A 23216-nucleotide genomic window follows, 5' to 3' on the forward strand; every position below is an offset into this window, starting at 1 on the left:
AGCAGTAAGACGTACGAGTAGATAGACCAACCGACAGCAAGACAGACACAGAAACTTATGGACAAATAGAGGCAAGCAATCACACAGAGATAGACAGTGAGACAGACAGTGAGTCAAATTGACAGAGATAAATAGACAAGCGTATAACAGGAGAGACAGACAGACAAGCATAAGGCAAACGTACAAATAGAGAGTTAGGCATGCAGCAAACATATAGACAGGCAGGCAAAATATCCCAAACAACCACATAAAGACAGACAGACCAGCAAACCAACAGAGAGACAAACAGACAGGTAGACAGTCACCCCTCTAAGTGCAAACCCAAAACTGGACAAGGCAGGTCCTTGTATGTAACATACAAAAAACAAAGCAAAACAATGAGCTGATGACAGTCTGTAAGAAGAGCTAGAGACCTGTAGACAGTCTGGTGCTTTGGAGTAGTGATTTAAAGTCTCTCTCCCTCTCTTCTCTTTCTCACTGGCACTGCTATAATTTTCCTGGGTGGAATGATGGATGAGGCGGTGTCAGCCCATGTTCATTATAATGCAGACCATCTATTCTTCTCAGCTAGACTCTCCGCGCTCCAGGAAATGCCAGAGAGGTATTGGAGCCGCGAGGAGAGGAGAAACTCTCATCTGATTTTATGGAGAGAATTTGCTGCTAGGTGTGTGTTAACTTACCACATGGTGATCCATCAATCACTAATGAAGATACTGCAAGGCCACTGTTCTCTCCTAAAAGAAACACACTCCTCTGGGTATGAATGATAAACACTCATCGGTGTCCATGAACTGGCAACTGTAATCTTTTCAAATATGCTTAACGTAAAAATATTGTTATCCAACATTCAGATGTATGCAAAACATTTATAAAACATTTAAAAGCAGTCATCTGCATTATTTATCATAACCTCTAAAGCCCATATCACTACAATTCAGGAATATTTTAATAAAAATCTGGTTTCCTTTTGACATATTGTGGACAGTTACTGACAGTTATTATTATTTATTTTTTTTATAGTATATATAGTTATTCCCCACCCCCCATTTCAGTTCTGACTCACTCCATTGTAGGCCTATCACCTTCAAAAACTTATATATGTGTGTTTTTGACGGAAATGTAGCCTACATTTTTCCATGAATCACACAAACACACACACAGACACAGACACACACACACACACACACACACACACACACACACACACACACACATACATGCACAAATGCATATGCACTCCAGCCCTAACGAGCCTAAACAGGTAGTCTAGACAAAGGCATTAGCTTTAATCGTTACAGTAATGCATCTTTCCCTTCACATATGGATGAAGTCAGCTGGAGTCCAACAATGTGTGGCATATTGAAATAGATTTATTCAAATACATAGCACCTCAGCGTATCTGGTCTGCTGCTTTGCACCACAGAAGTGTGCCACAGTACTTGCGAGAGTCTTTTGAAGGCCTTAAGGATGTATTTGAACAAGGAGAGAAAAAAAGTCTCCAAATGAGTTCTGGATCATTCCTGGAGCTAAGGGATCAATAACCGCCAGACTAAGCCCTCGCTCATCCATCTGATTCATATCTTTGTTTTTCTCCTCTTCTCAGCTATAAGAGGAGCTACTGGACCAAAGACTCACTCTTTCTGGCAATATGTACCAGCTGCAGGGTGTTTCCTCAAATACATAAAGCTGTATGAAGTGATTAATGTGAGAATTGTGGTTTTATCATGATGGATTTGACACATGTTAGTATGTGCTGATCTTCTGTAGAGATAAATGCTAGCAAAAGAAATATATAATCTATATATGGCTCAGTGTTACATTTACACTTCAAAGATAGAAAGATGTAACATCCCTTATAAACCAATAAGTAAAACCAACCTTGGGTTCAATCTAGAACAATCTATGTAATAAGAAATATAAAATAGAAATCAAAGGATTGCCACTGTGCATGCTATATTTTTGCCATTAATATACTTCACCTTGAAACACCCTTGAATCTTTTGCATCATATCTATTCATGTTTAGATATTGTTTTGTATGTCATACAATTATATTAAATCAGATTGCTCAGAATCTTAGCAATGATGGTGGAAAATGACTTAATTATTTCATGACATAGGTAATTATATTTGGTAAATATAGATAGTTAGAATGTGCGTTCTTTCATTGACTGAAGCTGTAAACATAATATAAATAATAGCTACTGTAAATGTACATAATAAAATATTAACAAAAAGCCAATATGTTTTTGGTCTATGGGAATAATGCAAAATATCTACTTGAATATACAGACATAGACATGCAGCCTTGTTTTTCATTTGATTAAAAATATATCTTTAATTTGGGAATTTTTACTCAGTAAATTGCCACACTATTCCACTGCTGTGTCACAACAAGAATGATCTGTGTAAGGGCATCAGATGATGTATCTATACATCATCCCAACCTGGCTAGGCCAGTGACATTCGGGAATAGGCTAGATGGAGAATGATCCCACGGTCCCTGGACGCTCCATGTGCTTCAGCCCCAAGCGGAGTATCGGAGCATTGACGGGCCAAGGACCGTCCAGCCAGCAAGGGGACAGAGCGTCTCCAGCTTGGTGAGGATGTAGATGGACTCCTTGGGACAACAGCAAAGGACAGACAGAAGATTCCAGACCATGACAGTCACTAAACAGCCACGGTGCCAAACCGTTTGGTACTGAGGAGAAGCAAGTAACCAGATCCTCTTGTGTAATGAACCATAGGGCAGCCAAGATCAGCCAGTTAGGGAAAGTGCTGAAGTACCCCAAAGTACCAATACGTACCACAAACTACCATAAAGTATACTGCAATGTATCCCAAAATACCACTAAGCACCAATAAATACCACAAAGAACCCCAAAGTGCTCCAAAGTATCACAATTTACTCCAAAGTATCCTAGTGTACCACAAACTACCTCAAAGTACCCCAAAGTTTACCCCAAAACACACTAAAGTACAACAAATTGCCAACAAGGATGCAAAAAGTACAACAAACTATAAGGTGTACCACAGACTTCCAAATAATAGCACAAAAAACCTCATAGTGTAACACAAACAACTCTTAAGTACCACACTGAGTGCCACACAGTGTAACAAAGTAGCACAGTGTACCATAAAGACTGTTTAAATGTTCTGATGAGTAATTAGGGTTTGGGGTAGGGGAAAAAAACAGATCCAGCTGGAATTTTGTTTGAAGTGATCCATGATATCCCAGTCATATTTATATTCCATCAAAATTTCGATTTGTCATGTGTGTAAGGTGACAGAGCATTGGGATGACAAGGTGGGAGCGTGTTTGTAACAGGGTGTAGGGGTATGAATTATTGGGTAGTGGTGCATTGGAATTATTGCTGGTATAGTTCATTCAAAGTGAACACTACTATCTTATTGTGACTGTGGTTACTATGGTTACCAAACCCACTACTTTTCCAAAGATTTTTGAAAAGTACATTTATTTGTTCAGGGGGAACATTGTTGCATATGACTTGCAAATTCTCATGTGAGAGAGAAATAGGGGATGGGTTAAAATACAAGTCAGTGAAATAAACCAAAACCAAAACAACTGTTTTGGTTCAAATGTTTGATATTCCAAACTTGTTAGAACAAAAATATGGAATAGTTTATAATGTTCGGCATTTGTGAGTTGAAAATTGCTTGTTCTGAACTACAGCAACCAAAAGTTTGGCAAATAACTCATATCTTCAGTAATGTTTTATCCTCTTTGGAATGTGCCACAACTTGCTGCTAAGTCTGTAGAATTACTTACTTTTGATAAATATTTAGGTTACATCCTCAGATCATGCAGGAGCTCTGATGCACCGATGGCACATCTTGATGTTGCTGCTGGAAGGCTAAAGTCCACATCACCTACAATACTTAAACTGAGCACTGGTGCTCCTTTAAAGTATTGTAGATGATATGACTGATATTAATATTATTCAAGGTTTCACACAAACCTTGAATCCTTGTCGCAGGCGCATGATGATTTGAAGCTGGATAGATAACTCAGACCCTTGTTTACTTGTCACTGTCTGAGAGTGATTTAGAGTTAAGCATAGCTGAGTCCTCATGCACAGACACTGGCATGCAAAATGTCTGGAAAGAGAACCTGATTATAAGATATAAAGAGTTAAGTAATTTTTATAGATTGCAGGCTTTTATAAGACATTGGAATGAAAATAATTCAACTACACTTGGAGAACAATTTGACAAAGTTTTAGTATTAAAACCAACAAGTTTCGGCTGCAACTCATACGAAGACCACCACATGTGTTCGTCATACATTAAGATCATGAGTGGTGAGTGGAAGACTAAATTGTACACATTTCTACTATGAAACGCATCATGTGTTAAGTCATTTTCAACTGTATTCTATGACATCACCTGTTGTGAGAACAGAGTTGGTCCATTATATAACCATGCACCAGAGAGTTGTGACACTATGTAGCAATCAATGTTATCAATGTTGTTTGGGCTGCAGTAGCCTACTCTGATGAGGGCTATTGCAGCCAAAACGTGTTGGTTTTAATATTAAGGCTTTGTCAAATTGTTCCCAAGAGCAGCTGAATTCTTTTCATTTCTTTTTGATTCATGCACCTTGGTGGAGCTGCAAGGTTGTGACAGATTGCACATTAAGAATTTCATGGCTACAAATGAAAAATCACTTTTGAACATGAGTAATCTTAATATTTCTGATGATTTTGGCACCCAGGACTGGGGGATCCATGTAAAAAAAATGGTTGTAGCTCTTGACTGTTCATTCATGGCTAAAAATATATTTGAGATAAAGCAGTCTGCAATTTAACCTCATAGTTATTGTGCCTTTATTTACAAAATGAATCCAAAACAGAGGTAAGCATTCCGTGGGTGGTTTTCTGTCTTGCACAAGAGTAGAGAATCAAATTAACAAAAATTACAATATGCTATAGAAATGTATTTTGCTCCACAGCTATGACCAAAAAGAGCTAATTCAAAGTTACTCAGTTAATCAAAAATCAAACAAAATGCACAAGCATGGAATCTCTCTCTTACAGTGACAGAAGTGAATGTCTGAACACATGATTACAATGTAAACAAGTAGGCTATAAATTGTTCAAAATGCATTAATATTAAATGAATCAATGTAATTCTATGAAATACAATAAAACATTATAATGAGTACTTTCAATAAATTATTAATAACAGAAAGAATGGATGGACTAACTCCTAGATGTCCCCTTCTGTCTGCCTCAGGAAGCTGTGGATATTCATAACCTTTTGTTCTCCAGCCTCAAACGGCTCCACCTGGATTCTTAGACAATACACAGAACGATTGAAGCACACTTTTATACAGTGTAAACAAAACCTCATACAGTCTGCCTAATGCAAATACTGCATAGCTGATGTGCATAATACTTAAAAAAACGTATTAATACTGGATAGTAGACAGAATATAATAATGTATTTATATAATTAACATAGTGGCCTAATTCTAAATGAAGTTATGATATCACTTGAATGGCATTGATTGAACAAGATGTTACTTATAAATTTTTGTCTATGATTAATAGAATCAGTCATTGCTTGTCTCTCATCTCTGGAAATAAGGAAAAAGATAATGGTGATGTGTTTACATTACACACTAATAGGCTACACACAGTATCCATACTGTCATACAAACACCACATCATGCATTTATGTCATAAATGAAGATCATGATTGGTGAGTAGAAGGCTAAATTACATATATTTCTATTATGAAATGCATTATGTGTTAAGTAATTTCGACCTCTATTCTATGACATCACCTGTTGTGAGAACAGAGTTGTTCCATTATATAACCATGCATCAGAATTGTGACACTATGCAGCAATGGAAAAAAATAAACAGTACGTAATATGAAAATAATGTCTTTCCTCAAGCACTTTAATCGATAGATTGTAACAATACAACAGAATATATTTTCAACAATGTGTAAAAATAAGGGAATCCACAGCAGTTCTATGACAGCTGATTGTCAATGCGCGCGACTGGCGCGGCGTCTCGAGCGTCGCATCAAGGCTTGTATCAAAAGATTCTAAACAGTACTGTAATCCCTGACTTTGATCACGTGAGCACTAACTTGGCCAAATGGGAAGGCGAGTACACTGCCGACCGCCATTACAATGCGTGGTGGGTTGGCAGATAGTGCGCGAAATTGCTACAGCGGCTGTTCGCGTAAGCACCAAGTACACATATAGACAGAGTGAGAATGCCACACTCAGGCTGCAGACAGACATACGCTCATTTACGAATGTAACATGCTCTGACAGATAAACAATGCCTGGAGAGGGACTCGCTGCCGCTGAATTCCTAGTTGTGAAATCATGTGCATGTTCGAGGTTTTAGTTCGATGATCACATCACCAGCCGTGGCCAAAAAGGAGGATACGTTTTTAAATGTCATGGTGGTTTTTAAAGACAAATAGTGACGCTCTGCGATCCAGCGTGCAACATCTATTTTAATAATCGGCGCCAGACAAGGACTGTCACTATTGCTCGGATTGTGCAGACGTTTCTTTGCGTTTCTATCTATGAGATGTTTTTGTTGTCCGATAAGCAAGATTCGGGCTATAACTGCGGCGAGAGGACATTTCGTAATGATATAAAACAGAAAGGAAGGAAGGATTTTTTCAAACCTCGGTCTACAGAAGCCTGCTGCCGTTTTCCTGGTGGTGGAGTAAGAATAGTTTTTCTTGTCTGAAGAAACAAGAAATCGTTTGACTCATGATTTGGCTACTCGGAACCCCGTCGACTTTGTCTGCCCTGCCAAAGACCAAGGATTTCTTTTTCAGCGACCCTTGTCTGCGGCCCGTTTAATTCAAAAGCAACAAGGATTAAACATTCCAGCTCGCAGTGCCTGTTATGTGAGGCAGACTCGGCTACATTGTGAGAGGAACCGTTGTGGTAAGAAAGAAGGCTATAAATAGCTCATGCAATTCTCGAAAACTATCACAAGTGGTGCATCAGCTTGTGGAGCAGACTGAATCTGATGTCTTGCATGCAATTTCTCATCTGAAAGTTTATATCTTATTTATCGTTCTATTGTAGCCTAATGGACGTCTAACTACAATATTTTTTTTAGAAGTTCTCAGGCGGATTGCACATTTCGGTGTATTCCTGGCGTGGAAGAAAAGAACAGATCGATTTCCCATGGATTATGCTCATTTAATCATTAAAGTATCAACGGAAAGACCGATCGGGAAACGGGCTGATATTCCCCTCCGCATGGATTGAAATGGATACATTTCTGTGTTCTCCGCCTTTGACAATGATCAGATTTGGAGTCGCCTGACCTGGATTGTAACAATGTTCTGATCCCCGTACACGCTTGGATTTACAACATTACATTAGTGAGATCAAGAGCTACTGGGGGTTTATGGATGCATTCTGCACTTATTTCTGAAAACGCCCATTCCTCTCCCCGAACATCCCATTTCTATTATCTGGACCTCTTGTGAGGTTAGCGCCGTGTCGCCAGCTTGTTTTGGCTGTGGCGTGGCAGACTTGTGAGGGAACCGATTTGCCAGCCCTGCTCGGTGTTGGTACCGATGTAGGATTTCGACATGCCCAGCACTGACGACCCTAACGGCGGACGATTATGACTACAGCAGCGAATTGGGTGGCTAACGGGGCAAGCCTTGAAGACTGCCACTCCAACCTCTTCTCTCTGGTACAGTATACAAATAATCCGTGCTCGTAATAGACACGCGAGCCAGTTGTGATCGACAGGTCATAAGACCGTGTGAGGCACGCTTAAATGTGTGCCCGCTGTACAAAGGTGAACCAATTGCCGGTAACGTTATTAGGCAATCATTAACACGAGCCAGTGGTCCGGGAAAAGCACCGTATTTTACCACTAAACCTGTTATAACAACACATCACACCCCACAGGCTTAATTAAAACACTAAACTCCACACTATTATCTGTTTGTTGTCTATAATAGATATCTTAAGGCATGTAAATATTATTACAAATGCTACCAAAACATCCAATTGGCCACATACTTTGGCATTTATTTGCAATGTTGTCAATAATCTATCCTAATAAACAATAGAGGCAACACTATTTCTTTTCTCATCAAGACCACAGTTTGCCGTGGCAATTATCCTCCTCCCCCTTTAAATAATATTTCACCAGTCTGGAACTCTGTTGCATTGCCAAGCAACTAACTTGGAAAGAGGGCTTGCTGCCTCTGTCAAATATTTCTGTACTCAGAGAAAAAAAAAGAGAGGCATTTTCTGATCTTCAGCAAATAATCTTTTAATTGTATCAAGCAATGGGCAAGGTTCGTACATAACAGGAGTATCAGGTTATGACTTGAAAGGTTAGAAAGCAATAAAAGCTGTTTTAATGTGAACTGAGAGGCATCCAAAAGCAATTTATCCAACACCTTGGCAGACATAAGTAGATAAAATAATAATGCCTAACTGGGAAAGGAAGGATGAGAATATTTTGACAGACAGTGGCATGTATCAAGCACACAGCGGAAGTGCTACTTTCAAACGCAGTATTGGAGGTTTATCTGGTATCTGCTCTGATTCCTGAGCAAACTTCACAGCCAATAGTCTGCAAAACTCACAGGTTTGGGCAAGGAGGGCTTGAGCAGTCTGTTTTCACTGAGGATAACCTTGCAATGAGCAAGTTAACTGCCCTACTACAACAGTCAGCCGAGTGGAAAGGCATGTGGTGGATTGAGCCCAGGCATAAGCTGAGAACCACAACAACACAGGGCTCCTGGGGGCTTTTTAGGTGAGCATGCCGGTTGTCCACCGGCAACAGCAGCCGGCCTCTGCTACGCTGCACTATTTACACTAAAGATAAATCTACTCATCTCAGGAGGTGAGGATTTCATGTTTTTTGGTGGACAGAAGGATGGTGAGCTGGTAAGAGAGGAGAAACAAACTTTGCTGCTATATTTATCACATGGCTTGTTGTATGCATCTCCAAAAATCAGATTTTTAAAGAAACAGTTTTTGTGGCAGTAAATGGAGTAGGGTGCGATGTGACAGCAAAGAATAAGATGGGATTTAAACCCATGCAAGTAGTATACGCTTTAGCTGGTTTAACACCTTTGGAATTGGTTCTTGATTGAATTTATACACACTGATGGTGTGATAAATGCAACAGCCTTCCCGGTTCAGATCAATTCTGTCAGTCCAACACACAACAGTCCACATAGACAACAGTGATTATGGCTTTGTCAACTTTCTGCTGAGAGCGTTCCCTCCTGCAGGAGCTTTCATTCAGTCGCTGTGGTGTTGGCCGTCATGCTGGCCCCGCGAACATCCCTTTAAAACCGAGGGAGAGGAAGAACATCCGTCAGCTTGCTTGTTGAGAATATTTATGACTGGCCAGTGCCACGGTGGTTACTCACTCGGAGGGTTGTTAGGGAAGTCAAAGACAGAACAAAACTCTAATGTCAAACCGGCGTCCTGGTTAGAGGGTACGAGACACGGAGAGGGAGACAAGGAGGGAGACACAAAGAGAGAGAAGGAGAGAAAGGGAGAGACTGAGAGATGTACTTTGCATCTTGACGTTGAGGACGAGACAGATATGCGCACTGTAAGCTTCAACTGTTACATTAGATGTGATTGAATCAAATCGGCTTTGCTTTATGGATCCAACAAAAGACGTTCAGAAAGAAAATGTAATTCCTCAGAATAACAGCACAATTATTATCTCATACCTAATTTTTTTTTTCTCACTTGTCCTCTGTGTAATTACAGTTCCAAAAAAATGACACTTTCTCCCGCCTGAGAATAGAGTCTCTGAGGAGGGACGGTGTTTTACCTTTTCTTCGAGGGTCATATTGACTGTGTTCTTACGTAACTGGCTTGTAGCAAACCAGTGAAATCTCTGTCCTGACAGCCTGTTTAACAACATTCCAACATGCACTAACCTTGTCTCTCCGCCTGATTTACTGGCTGTTACTACAACCTGCATCAATAAAGAAACCCTAAAAAGCATAAGTGCCCATACTGTGGGGCTTTATTGGGCACATATCACTGTCATGCACGCACCTCTGCGCCGCGGGGACGGCGTCAGACACTTGAGATCGCCGTGGTCGCACGACTCACAAACGACTGTCCCGACAAGAAGAAAACAAGATCACAGCAAACGAGGGGAAAGATCTGAGGCGGTGGATGAAGTTGAAGTGGCGGCGACGGAGGAGGAGAAGGGGGTGGGGGAGGAGAAAACAGTCGTACTTGAGAGAGAAGAATGTTTTCAACTGAAGGAGTGAGAGAGAGAGAGAGAGCGGCTGAAAAGGAGTGAAGCGGAATCTGTTTTCATTTTAGGAAAGTATTATGACTGATGTGCATTTCCTGACTGCTAGTCTCGGCCTTTTTGAGAGAGAGAGAGAGAGAAACAGAGTGAAAGAGAGAGAGAGAGAGGAAGAGAGAGAGAGAGACTGAGGGAGAGAAAATTGAAGAGGGGGGAACGTAATGAGAGAGAGAGCGAGAGAGAGAGAGAGAAAACAGTCATCTTCCTGTGGACTGGGCAGGTTCTTAACACTGACTTGAGCCAGAGTCACTGTTTGAATATGAAATGCAAGGAGTACACAGTTACAGCCTCATGACACAGGAGGCTTCAGTATGTGTGTGCAGAGCATACTGCACACTGTATACTCTACCATTCATCATTCATTTACACACGGGAGACAAACTCCAAACACATATTTACACCTATCCTATTATCACATAGATAAACACAGACACAAATGCATGCACAAACACAGACACATACAGATAAAAAAACATCCATATGTCCACACAAACATATGCAGCGCAAATAGAAGCACACATGGACACGCTTACATGCATGCACTCACCGATCCAGGCATGTGCACACACACACACACACACCACATATTTTATCGCCCTCATCTGGGCCCTGAATGTATCCTCACACACACACACACACACACACCCAGGGACACAGTCTTGTACAAACACAGGTAGAATTCAGAGGCCTTAATTAAGGGACTTCTTCTGTCCCCTCGACAGAGCAGCTTGGAGTGCAACACTGGTAATTAAGTGTCCTCAAGTGGAGGTCTAATGTGATCAACTAAGAGGTGCTCATTAGCCAAACTGTATTCCAATAGAGATCTCACACGTGTAATAATGACACTGCTGCCTGGCACAGAAATAAAGCGCCAAGAGATGGGACTGGGGGAATACCATCAAACAGGAGCCCTCTTGATTTACCTTATTACTTATGGCAGTGGATATTGTTAGGGGGTTAAGGAATGAGAAAGAGAATGAGGGGATGATGGGATGCAGTGTGTGTACAAGGCGTGTGTGTGACAGTCTACCGAGCCAGAGAATTGATCCAGTTGGAATTGATGTCGAGATATCCGAGGATAAACAGCGAGGCCAGGGCACTGTCCTCTTAGGCAGGGAGAGGATCAATCCAGTTTTCACCCACAGTCTCCTGCTCTGTTCCCTATGGTGCCGCTCCATCTGGTTGCTTCTCTGCCTGGGTGACAGTAAACAGTCCGTCCCCTACCCCCAGCCTCTTCTCTTGGCTATGCTAGCTAGCAGTTTGAGAGCCTAGTGCTGGCTTCACCTTGAGTCAGTGTGTGGTGCGTACCGCTAATCTGCCCCTGTCACTGCCATGGGAATCCCTTGTCGTCGCTGCAGGACTCGTCCCAGCAGCGTCCCACCTGCCTTAACGAGGCATTCTTTCGGGGGGGACAAACACACAGACGTACACGGTTCTTAGTCAAATTGTTTGCTCCATGACAAAATGATTTGCTAACGGGCGTTGTTGCCTCCATGGGACGGGTTAGCCTCGGGTTTGAAGGGGGACGGGGTAGAACTCTCCTTTCTCTCGCCTCTCTCTTTACTATACAGATCTCCTTTCTAGTAAATTCCGCCTAGCGTAGCCATGGATCTAAGCGGAGCAGTGGGCTTGTCAGGGCCCTGCCACGGAGGTGAAGAACGGTTCAAAGACGGACGGGGAGGGAGGGAACCACCGCTGGTCCTGGAGCTGGAAATGGGACGGGATGGGGAGGAGTATTTTGGAGCACGATGGCTTGAGTGTGAAATATGTAAGCCCTGCAGTGCCAGCTGTGTTCTATTCTTAGCCCCCGCTGGTGTTCCTGCCTGTGTGCAGGGCGACAGAAGGCAGAGTGGGGAAGGAGGATTGGCAGGAATGGGCAGTAGCTAGCCAAGTGCTTCTGATAGCTGGAAAGTTAGCCAGTTAGCTGACAGACAGACAGACAGACAGATACATAGAAACAGATAATCACAGTAAATCGCAATATGAACTTATACACTTTCCAAATCAGAGAGGCTGCAATTATTTGCTTAAGAGATAGAGGCGTCCAAAACAGATTTCTAAACAAGGTATTTCAGTGCTCCGAGTGATCTTTGGTCCATGATATATTGGTGAAACCTTTCATCATACTCCAACTCAGTAAATCCTGCACACTGACATCTATTTTTTTTTTTTTAAACAAAATCACAATTTACAATTTTAAAGTTCTAAAAAATGTAAGACAAGAAAAACTTGTGATGACATGATTTGCGGTTTATATCGCAATTGCAATATTCTGTCAAATAATGACAATTCGATTTTTTGTCAATATCTTTCAGCCCTAATAGATAGATACTGTAGATAGATAGATAGATAGATAGATAGATAGATAGATAGACAGAGAAATAGAAATATATACAGACATGTTTCAGTAGAGGCTGCTTGGAGTCTTGTCATAAGCCCATCAAAACATAACCCTTATTATCATATGTAACAGAAAATCAAGTAATACAAAACAAACATCAACCTACATTAATGAGATGAATGCTATAGTATGAATATTGCCAATATTATCCACATCACTTTCATCATTGTCACGATGCTGCTGCTTTGTTGCTGCTGAAGTTGGTTTGTCTCTCAGAGTGACTCGGCCAGGTTTGCCCTTGTTATCTTCAGCAGAAGAGACACTCCACCTGGCTCAGTGACATTTTCCCCAAAACGCTGCTGTTTTTTCCCTATAGTGTAACATCACTTTCCTGTATATCACCACTTTTCTCCAAATCATTATATTTTGGATGCGTGTTGCTATCACGGCTCCTATACTGGAGCCCAAATTTTGAGGCCTGCTGCCTATTTGTAGCTAAACTCCAGAAACAGATTTAAGTGGCGTTTAGTGATGCGGCAGGTTGCTGTGCTATCATACAGGGGTTATGGGCTTTGTCTCTGGGAGATCTATTTGCAATCTCTTTAATTGACTGGAGCCATCTTGACAAAGAGAATTTCTTTTAAGGGAGATATCACCCTGCTTGTAACTGGACTAATATTTTCTGCCAGCCAGACAGCTTTGCCAATATCATGGTTGGCTGGGATTCAATTGCAGTTATAGCGCACTCAGGTTAAAGGGTGTTTTTGGGGAGGGGGGTGGGGGGTAGAAAACATTAATGTTGTCTGCTGTGCTGTTGCAAATTCTAATTATCATGTGGTCATGTTCCATTGAGAGATTATCTCTGACCAATCAGGCGGGTACTTGATGAGAACAAACACATTATGTCCAGACTGTTGATTCACAGCCGTTTGCGGTGCATTGATTCTCCCCACACCGCCAAATAGTGCTCTCTCTCATCTTGAATTAGGTAGACACCCAGGCTTTTTCAGATGCTAATGAAAATTTGTACAGCTCAATTTCAGTCCTGGCGTGCTTCATAGAATGGATGGACTTCCCAGTGTAATACTGAGACACATCAGTGTCGATAGGGTGTTTAGGGAGGATGGATTTAGAAAAGATGTCACTGTAGGAACATGACATGGTACCACTGTGTCAGGAGGAGGACTTGATTGGGATCGTATTAGGCTGTGTGTGTGTGTGTGTGTGTGTGTGTGTGTGTATGTGTGTGTGCTGAAGTTGTTAGCAGTGCAGAGGGCTTCTAGTGTTGTAGCTCTGATTCCCTGCCACTCCTGCTTAGTAAGCAAACAACAGATTAGAGGCAGCAGCCAGGTGAGTTGCGGGTTGAAACCTGTTCAGGTGTTGCCTAGGGTAAAGTTACTGCGCTGGTCCTGCCTGGGCAGTGCACACACACACACAGACGGGGGCATGACCGCTTTCTAGTTATTCTCCTTTTACATTTTGTTTATCTAGAGTGTAATGAAGCAAGGAAAAGTCATGCTGACTTAAGCTTTTTTATCAGAAATAGCATCCCTGTGAAAAAATCAATGTAGAAAATTACAAGCCAAATGAGATATTTTTCATACTGCTTATGCTCCATTTGCCCAATTTCAGGAGCAATCACACTATTAAGTACTTGTAGGCATTTTGGAAGCCTCCATGCAGTGCTAATTGTACAATTACTCCAGTGAATTATTTTTTAATAAAATTCAAATCATTCCCTTACAAAAGAAACTCACTCAGAGTTCAGAGTAATCCTATGCCATGATATTAATGTTTTGCTTCGGGTAATCCCAGGACTTCCCTGACACATGCATACTGTGCTAGATACTATCTTAAGACAAATTTGAGCTTATGAATTCCAGCTGCAGGGGCGCACTCAAATCAAGGTGTTATTCTGGGGACAGGAGAGAGAAAGACACAGCGATGTACACTCCTTTGTGATTTAGAGTAAACAGTAAAGGACTGCTAAACTGCTTGAAATGTTATCTTTCCACCGTAACCCTGGAGACAGAAATCTCAAAAATTGAATACGTTGCTGAATTCCTACAGATGTTGTATGTTGCCTAGCAACTGTTTTTTACTTCTCTCTCCATCTTGTGTTTTTCTCTCGCTCCCTCTTTCTGATTTCCTCTTTTTCTCTCTTTGTCTCGGTCTTTCTCTCTTTTGCTTTCTCTCTCCGGCTTGTCACAGTTAATTAAGTTACACAGGAGACACTACTAAAGGGGAGACTGGTTTATTTATTTGCACGTGAATAATTTAAGCTAAGCAGGGCCACTGCTTTAGCCTGTCCCCCACGCTTAAAAAGCAGTCTGACGCCGCAGCTTTGTGTTTTTATTTGCCAACTGGCTGGGGATCTTGTCAGCCCTGTCAGATGAAGCATCGCCACTGTACAGAATGTCTCCCTGTCCTTATTGGTCTTCCAGTGCTGCCACCTCCCGCCCCCCTCTCTTTGTATCAGGTGAGAAGTCATAGCTTGATGGAGGCTTTCCGTGGTGTGATTGGCAGGTCCATCCGTCACTCAGCCCTGGGGACTCTTGCTGCTCTAATTAGGTCGCTTGGCTTGCTCACCTCCCAGGGCTGGATTCTACAGCAGAACACAGATCAAATGACGGTCCCTTGTTTTGTAGGGCCGTGTAAAGGTGGCGGCAGGAGGCAGAGGAAAAGCATCTGCTTAGTGTCTGCAGCCCCAGAGGCCCTCTTCTACACCTGTTTGGTGCTTTTGTGTCCCTCTCGCTCCCTCAGAAGTGCTGTAATGTGCGTCGCTCTCCATTTGTGGTGTAAAATGCCAGAGGGGAGCAGACATCCTTGTGGGTTAATTTGATTTCAGCGGGTTAATTGATGAAGGGGGAGTCGTTGCCTGTTCTGATTTCTGCCATTGGCTCCTCTAACTGGCCCTGGTGACTTCTCAGCACTGACTAAGCACAGCCACCCAATCTGCTTTGTCTTTGTCCATATTGCACTTCACATTTCAGTTCTCACTATACTTTATCGAGTAGCCGGCTTTGAAGCAGGAGAATGCTACATTCAGATAGCTTCCCTGGAAACTGTGTCATGTGAAAATAATCAGTGTTTGGCAAATAATCAGTGTTTTTGTTGAACTTTTGTTGAACTTCAAATGAGTTGCACTTAGTCAAACTTCCCAAAATTACTATTAGCAATAGTCATATTTTCCCAGTTCTTTCACATTGAATCAATTGTGTTGCATGTGTCTCTGATAAAGACCATGAGTCTTATCTAAAGAACCGCAGCCATCATTAGCCATCTGAACAAACCCCAAATATTGGCAGCTTGTCAAGTGTCTAAACAGATTTGATGTGGATGAGAATGCCGCGCCACACTGACAGAATAAGTGTTTCACTCGTGCCAGAGTAGGTAAAACTGCTGATACAAGCTGTCTCTCAATTGCCTAAAGTGCTCTCCTTTGTCGGACTATGCTGTTCTTACACTGTTATGAGATTCCTAAAGAAGTGGCATCTCTCTCACACTATCTTCTCAAACGCTATCTGTCAGCTTTGATAGAGCACTAGGCATCTATCCCCCACTTAGAAGCAAACTCAAATATTCACCTCAGCTGCGACTCTAAGAGAGCGATTGAAGAGTATCCTTGATGAATTGGGTTCAACAACCTCAAGCAGCTCCCTTAACTGAATTAAACATTCATGTTCAAAAGGTGGATATGAGTTTGTCATTGTTGAGGTTCCATAGGCTTCTTGGAAATGTCTATTTTCAGTTTTAATTCAGTGCATCTGTATGCATAAACAGGCAGGGTTTTTTTTTGTTTTTTTTTTAAACAATATTTTTTATTGATTTTAGTATTTTTCACATAATACACATAATACATAATACACATAAAAACACAAAATTATCAAGTATGATAAACATAGATTCAACAGAAGAAAAAAAAAAAAAGACAACAAAAACAGACAAAACAAACAAAAAATCTACAAAAACACATCAGGCAGGCTTTTTTTTAAAATTAATGATTGTTCCTGGTAGTCAGTTGCATGTACAGTATATACAAATGGACACTTGTACCAGTATGTATAAACAGTCATTCGTCATGCAAGGGGAAGGAAGCCCTCTGCCTATAGCATAGAGTCATGCCTCTCAATATGTTGTCATTGCATGCCTCTCTCTGTCCCGGGCTGTTGCAAAGCCTTGACTAAGTGTATGTGTGAGTGTAAGTGTGTGTGTCAGTGAGGGTTTTCCTACATGGAAGTACAACACAAACAATCCATTCAGCTGGGTCTTGGGAAGCTGAAGAGGTCCCCCAAGTTTCTGAGAAAGAACAGGAGGAGCAGAATATTTTCTGTCCCCAGAAGCATTCTTGTGGCTTCTCCTCTACGGTCAGCTGACCTCAAAGGCAAAGTGCATGTCAAGTGTGTTTTCCTCTCAGGTCTGAGTGCATGCCATCCATGTTATGGGGGTTTCCCCTGCATTGTAAGCTCCTTCTATAAAGTTGTTAGGCTTTTAACAATGTATGTGTTTGTGTGTTACATCTATGGCATTACCTTATCTCTTCCTGGCAAACTGTTTACATATTTTGCCATACTTTGTAAATCCTGCACCAACCAAACAAGTCTGTGTATTGAAATGGGATCCTCTTCGTAAGCCACATGGTTTAGACTCTGTTCACTACTTGCTATTTGAGCTATGTGCTATGCTAAAGGTTCACGTTTTGACTGCCGTATGCCTTTGATTACAAACACATGTCTGGTGTGCTAAGGTTGACCCTTGGTTGGGATACAGACTGTGATTTCCAAGCCTGGGGTCAATTCACTTTCTATCCAGGAAACATCTGAAAACTCTCTGATGTAAAATGTAGGAGCTTATTTGAAACCATTCTCCAAAAATACAAAAGGATATGAAATAATCAGGGACTAGAGTGATTTCAGAGGAATTCTACAAACAGAGCACAATCTTCCACCTCTCTGTGCTCACACAGAAATCTTGTGGAAACACACTGTTAGCCTTTATCTTGTCTCTGTTTACTAGAGAAAAAGTCGGCGAGCGAGGGAGAAAAAGAGAGTGTGAGAGAGAGAGAGTGAGAGATACTCACTCGCCGCTATTGTCTGTTCCTGGGTGCATGCAGCAGGCATCTGTGACACAGTGAGAGAGCGCTGAGAGATGAGAGGAGAGTGGAGAAGAGAAAGATAATAGAGGTGAGAGGAAGGTCAGAGCTTTGGTCCATCTTAGCGATGGAAGGAAAAGCCCTTTGTTTTGGTCCTACGCTCATTCAGAAATTGAACCAGCCAATCTACAGAGCGAGGGGCTTGGAAGAGGGCTGCTTTTATTGACAGTGAAACAAAAAGCAGCCTTTTCTTCTTCACCCGTGCAACAGGATGTTTGAGAGAGACGCAGCCTGTTGCCTCGTGTAGTGACTCATTCCCTCTTCCGTACTATGAGGGATTACATGGAATCGGTCGCTCTGGGTGACTTGTTTGCTATTCTTATTACATTCTATCTTGATGAACACGGCGCTAGATTCAGACTCCCACCCCACCAACACACCACCCACACCACCACCACCACCACTACCACCCCCGATGGCTCATGAAGGAATACACTGATAGGTAAATCTTATCCTAGATCAACGGAAGTAAAATCCCTGTTGACTAATATTGGAGATACAGCGCATTGACTAGTTGAAGCCATCTAGGGCAAGACCAGTAAGGTGTAGCACCCTTGAGGCTGCGAGGCACAGGCATACGCACACACCTACATGAACAAACACACACACATAAACACACACACACACACACACCCACAAACAACCTCATTATCACATCTAAGCTGTCATCATTGAAAAATGACTGGCCATCAACCAGAAAATATGCCCGCCTCCTGATGCAACTCATTGTTTTTGAGTGCTTCTGGTCGGCACATCATCGCAGCTCCTGTGTGTGATGTGTATATTAGTGTTTGCGTGCGGGAACGTGTGTGAATGCACCCCGCAAGTGTGTGTCCATATCCCTTGTTCATCTTCCTGCAACTGTGTTACAGTTACACCCTCCACAGGGGTTCAGCAGGGTCTTAGGGTTAGTGGCACTGTAATTTGAGAAGAGACAACAAACACAAGGCCACTCTGTGAGGACTTGGGGGAGACACAGTGCAGCCCCAGGTCTTTTAGCGCTGTATATCATCAGAAGACAGAGCTTGTTATTGGAGCAATATCGTATCTACAACCTATATTTCTCTACTAAAAACTGTACATATTTTATAACTGATCCATCTGAGGGTGTGTTTGTATTATTTGTGCCTCATAAAACAAAAATGCAGCTTTACGGTGTCAATTTTTCTGACATTTTACATCTCCTCGTCTCTGTCTTTCTGCTGCTGTTTCAGTAGCAGAAGGCAGCCTTGTCAAACAGTGGAGGAACTTTTGACATTGACTGGGAGTGACTAGGCAGCGCAAGCAGATGTCTTCCTCTTTGCTTTGGGAGAAACAGCATCCTTGACCTTGTCATGGCTAATTTTAGGGCTTGGCTTATTGAAGTGCCAATGTTTATATCTCCCATTACACACACTGTCATTACAGGAGGGATGTGCTTGTAATTATGGGTGCATTTTTCACAGGGGATGTTCCAGTGGGTCATGTACATGCATCCACACACACACATATATAAGATGCTGTAATGTGTGTATGCACATTCATACAGTAAATATATACATGGCCTTACATGCTGATGCACTGTATATGCAGATCACATTGCATATGCTCGCAGGCACACACACACACACACACACACACACATGCACATACAGCATAGCAGCTGCAGGTTATGTCATCTTCGTCAGACGCATGGTCACATTTTGGTAGGATTTTATGTTCTGATTTGGACAGGTCCCTACTTGCACACAAACACACACACACACACACACAAGCATACATGGTCCCTCTCTCTACCAACATCAAAGCCTTGGAGCCTCGCTTTCTTCATCCACACAAATATATTGCAGGCTTCTAATTTTCTGTAAGCTTCTACCTGTCCTCACGCAGCCTGTTTTTTTTTCACACAGCTGAAATGGGACAATATTATTTTCTCCAAGTTGGTCTTGGGTGGCATGGTGCCAGGACCAGTGTGCCAAACATGGGTGAACGCAGGAGACGAGGGCAGCGTGACGCTCAGAGAGGTCCCCCCCCCCCCCCCCGCCTGCCAAATCCCAGTCCTATTTAACAATGCTTTTGTGCACTCTACTCAATATCAGCCCTCACTGTGCATACACACACACACACACACACACACACACACACACACACACAAAGCAAAACAATCACTTATCTCTGGTGTGACAAACATCCATTTTTCTATCTGTAGTCTTACCTAAGAGGAATGCATCCACTTCTCCAGTTATGTGTTGATGAAGTCACACCAACAGACACACACTCAGTTGGACCGTACATACGCTGTTCATCCAGATGGCAGGTTTCCCTTCCTTCTCACCTGAGAAATCTGCTTGTCCTTGGTGTGTCTTTGCATCTGTTTACTGACTCTGGGGGAAGAGAATGCCCCTTTTACTGGCTCATCATCACTAGATGCATCATGGCGGCGTGCCTCCAAGCCTCCGACCCCAAGCGCCTGAAAGGCAACATAAACACCTTTCACACCATTAGATTAAATGGAGAAGATGTCAGTCACCGGTCCAGGCTCCTGCCATTGACCCTGACACCGTTTCTCCTCCTCATGTCTCTCTGACTCTTTGTAGCTATCTCTATATTTCAGTGCTGTCTCTCCCTTAGCAGTTAACTCCCAATATTTTACTCATGGCCATCTTTTATGTCTTGCTGTTACTCTCTACCTTTTCCTCTTTCTCTGCCATGGTTACATAGGCTTTATTGTATCATTACAGCAGCGGTGCAACACAATAGGGAGACAACAAATGTATTTACATTCACACAAAGATCCTAGCCGTGTAAACAGGAAGCCGGTGAAAGTATAACATCATTGAACAACCTCTGTGCAGTTATTGATTGAATTAGCATTGTGTAAAGCTCTCTTTCATGTGAAACACAATATCTACAGCGTAAATAGGCTGCATCATTACCATGGCAAACTGGTGACTTCAATAATAACAATGAAATCACTCAATGGTTTTATGCATGACTATGTCATTAAAAACAAAACAAAACAAAACAAACAACAAAAAAAGAATCTTTCAGAAATGCCAAGAAGTGACTATACTCATGTGTATGTGAAATCTGTTATAGGACATAATTCCTTAAAATTTAAATGTAAAGCTACTATGCTATGATATGATAATAACAAGAACTATTAACTAATTATATGATCTAAATGTAACATATTACTGCTAAATATACTGACAATACTTGTATAATTAATTTATGTTAATTATATTTTAATTTATATTTTAATTATTATTAATAAAAAATATCAGGCAAATTGGAAATATCTTTAACAATTTCAGTTGAATAGATATTTATTGTTCTTGAATGACAATTACTGATTATCAGCATTCAATTTAATTTAATTTTAATTAGCAAGGTCAATGATGAACAATGATGTCTTGATATATATTTAACATTTTGTATGCTGCAATCTAGATTATCATGTTAAAATTCTTCTCTTCTCTTCTCCTCTTTTCTTCTCTTCTCTTCTCTTCTCTTCCTCATTTCTCTCTCTCTCTCTCTCTCTCTCCCTCTCTCTCTCTCTCTCTCTCTCCCAGGCGGAGTTGACGGGCATTAAATGGCGGTGCTACAGCTTCCGCGGTGGGGGGGAGTACGGGCCGGTGATCTCGGCGCCGGCCCAGGACGACCCGGTGCTGCGCAGCTTCATGCGCTGTGTGCAGGCCAACCTGCTGTGTGTGTGGCGCCGCAAAGTCAAGCCTGATGCCAAGGAGCTGTGGATCTTCTGGTGGGGTGAAGAGCCCAACCTCGCTGATGTCATTCATCATGAGCTGGAGGGTGAGCGAGAGAAACAGAGATGATCCATCTCAATTATTTTCCATCCCGTCTATCTTGACTTCGGCTGCCGTTTACGCTCTGGAAATTGAATATATGTTTATATTTATAATTTATATTGTTGCTTTTTATTATGTTGCATTGAATTATGTAGACTGGGGAAAGATTACATGGAATGCAGCAGTTTTCCTTGTTTAGTCTTGTAACACTGTAATTTTTGTCCTGTTTTTTGAGTGGTGTAGTATATTTAATGTCAAATTTAATTGTATAGAGTAGGCCTAGTAGTGAAAATATGAGTTGTGTGATGGAATGGAATCTAAAACTGAGTAATGTAGTGTGGGCCAGCGCAAATTTCAATGGTGTCCAGTATTGCACTGTAGTGTAGTGGAGAGTAATGTAGTGTACGTTGCAGAGCTTATCATAATACATTTGAGTTTTATAGTGTGGCATAGTGCCTGTTTGAGTTTTACAGTGTGGTGCGTACTGCATGTACTCGAGCTGTGCTGTCTAGCCTTGGGTTGAACTGTATAGTATAATGCAAATTCAAGCTGTGTAGTCTGGTGCAGATTTGGGCTGCATGCTGTTGATTTAAGATGTGTCGCGCAGATTTGATCTGTTTTGTGTAGAGTAGTCCTATATTTGGCCTTGTATGGTATATATCTGAAATGTGTTTGTGTTGCATTTCAGTTTATATATGCTGCTTCAGGGCAATCACTATGATGAAGCACACAGCAATAGAGTAGATTTTTCTTGCCAGTGTTTACTGTGTGTGTATGTGAATGTGTGTGTGTGTGTATTTGCTAGTGTTTGTGCAATTACCCTGAGATATCTCACTTGAAAGAATGCTACTGTCAGCACTATTGTCCCTATTTATAGAAACATTTGCATTATCTAGCTGTGCACGTGCAGAGAACTCTAACTTATTGACTAAGCCTTGAGGAGACAGGGAGAGGAGGCAATAGGAGAGGGCTGGCTTATGAAATGGGTTTGGCATCAGCAGAACAACAGTTGGGAGGAAAAAGCAGGAATATGTGATGAAGTGGTTGGAGCGATGCTGAGAAGTGAATTCTTCATTTACCTATGAAAGGTGACTGTGAAAGGGCATTTGGGTGGTGCAGCAGATATTTGAGAAATGCTCTTGCTGGTACTGGGGAGAGCTCTTGAGGTAGGTGCATGCAGACGTGCGCAAACCCGCAGGCTCTGCCGCGCAGTGATGTTGATGTTCTAGGTTTTGACTGGGAGGCACAGAGGGCGCAACATTGCCACCGTGGCAAGCGTTTTAGTATGTTTGCATAGTATACTTTGAATTAAACCAAAACAGAGACAAGTAAGAGGCTCTCCCACAAGCTGTAAACACAAATGAATGCCCAGTGTTTTTTTATTTAGATCTCTATAGACCTGTATAGAGGCGTCATACAATTCTGAAACTTTCTTCGGTGTGGTTGCCATGATAACGGAAACGCTCTCTGATCGAAAGAGAGGTGGCGAGCTGTAAAAGCTGAACATCCTTCAACTCAGGCGGTGGCAGCTAAAAGCCATGTGCAAACCTGTGAGCGCAATACCTGTGAGTTGCAGCCACCTTCACCACCTGTGCCGCTCCGCTGTGTGTA

General features: G+C 41.9%; 1 protein-coding gene across 1 annotated transcript in view; it reads left to right on the forward strand.

Annotated features, from left to right (window-relative positions):
• The first annotated feature begins 7565 nt into the window (after nucleotides 1-7565).
• LOC139916950 (mediator of RNA polymerase II transcription subunit 13-like) overlaps nucleotides 7566-23216 on the forward strand; it is a 91053-nt gene continuing 75402 nt past the window's right edge. Inside the window, exons 1-2 of the mRNA XM_078288498.1 lie at nucleotides 7566-7711; nucleotides 21372-21609. Coding sequence (XP_078144624.1) covers nucleotides 7640-7711; nucleotides 21372-21609 — 310 coding nt within the window. The 5' untranslated portion in view covers nucleotides 7566-7639. The remainder of the gene's footprint in view (nucleotides 7712-21371; nucleotides 21610-23216) is intronic.

This window comes from Centroberyx gerrardi, chromosome 2 (assembly GCF_048128805.1).
Source record: "Centroberyx gerrardi isolate f3 chromosome 2, fCenGer3.hap1.cur.20231027, whole genome shotgun sequence".
NCBI classification, from domain to species: Eukaryota; Metazoa; Chordata; class Actinopteri; order Beryciformes; family Berycidae; genus Centroberyx; species Centroberyx gerrardi.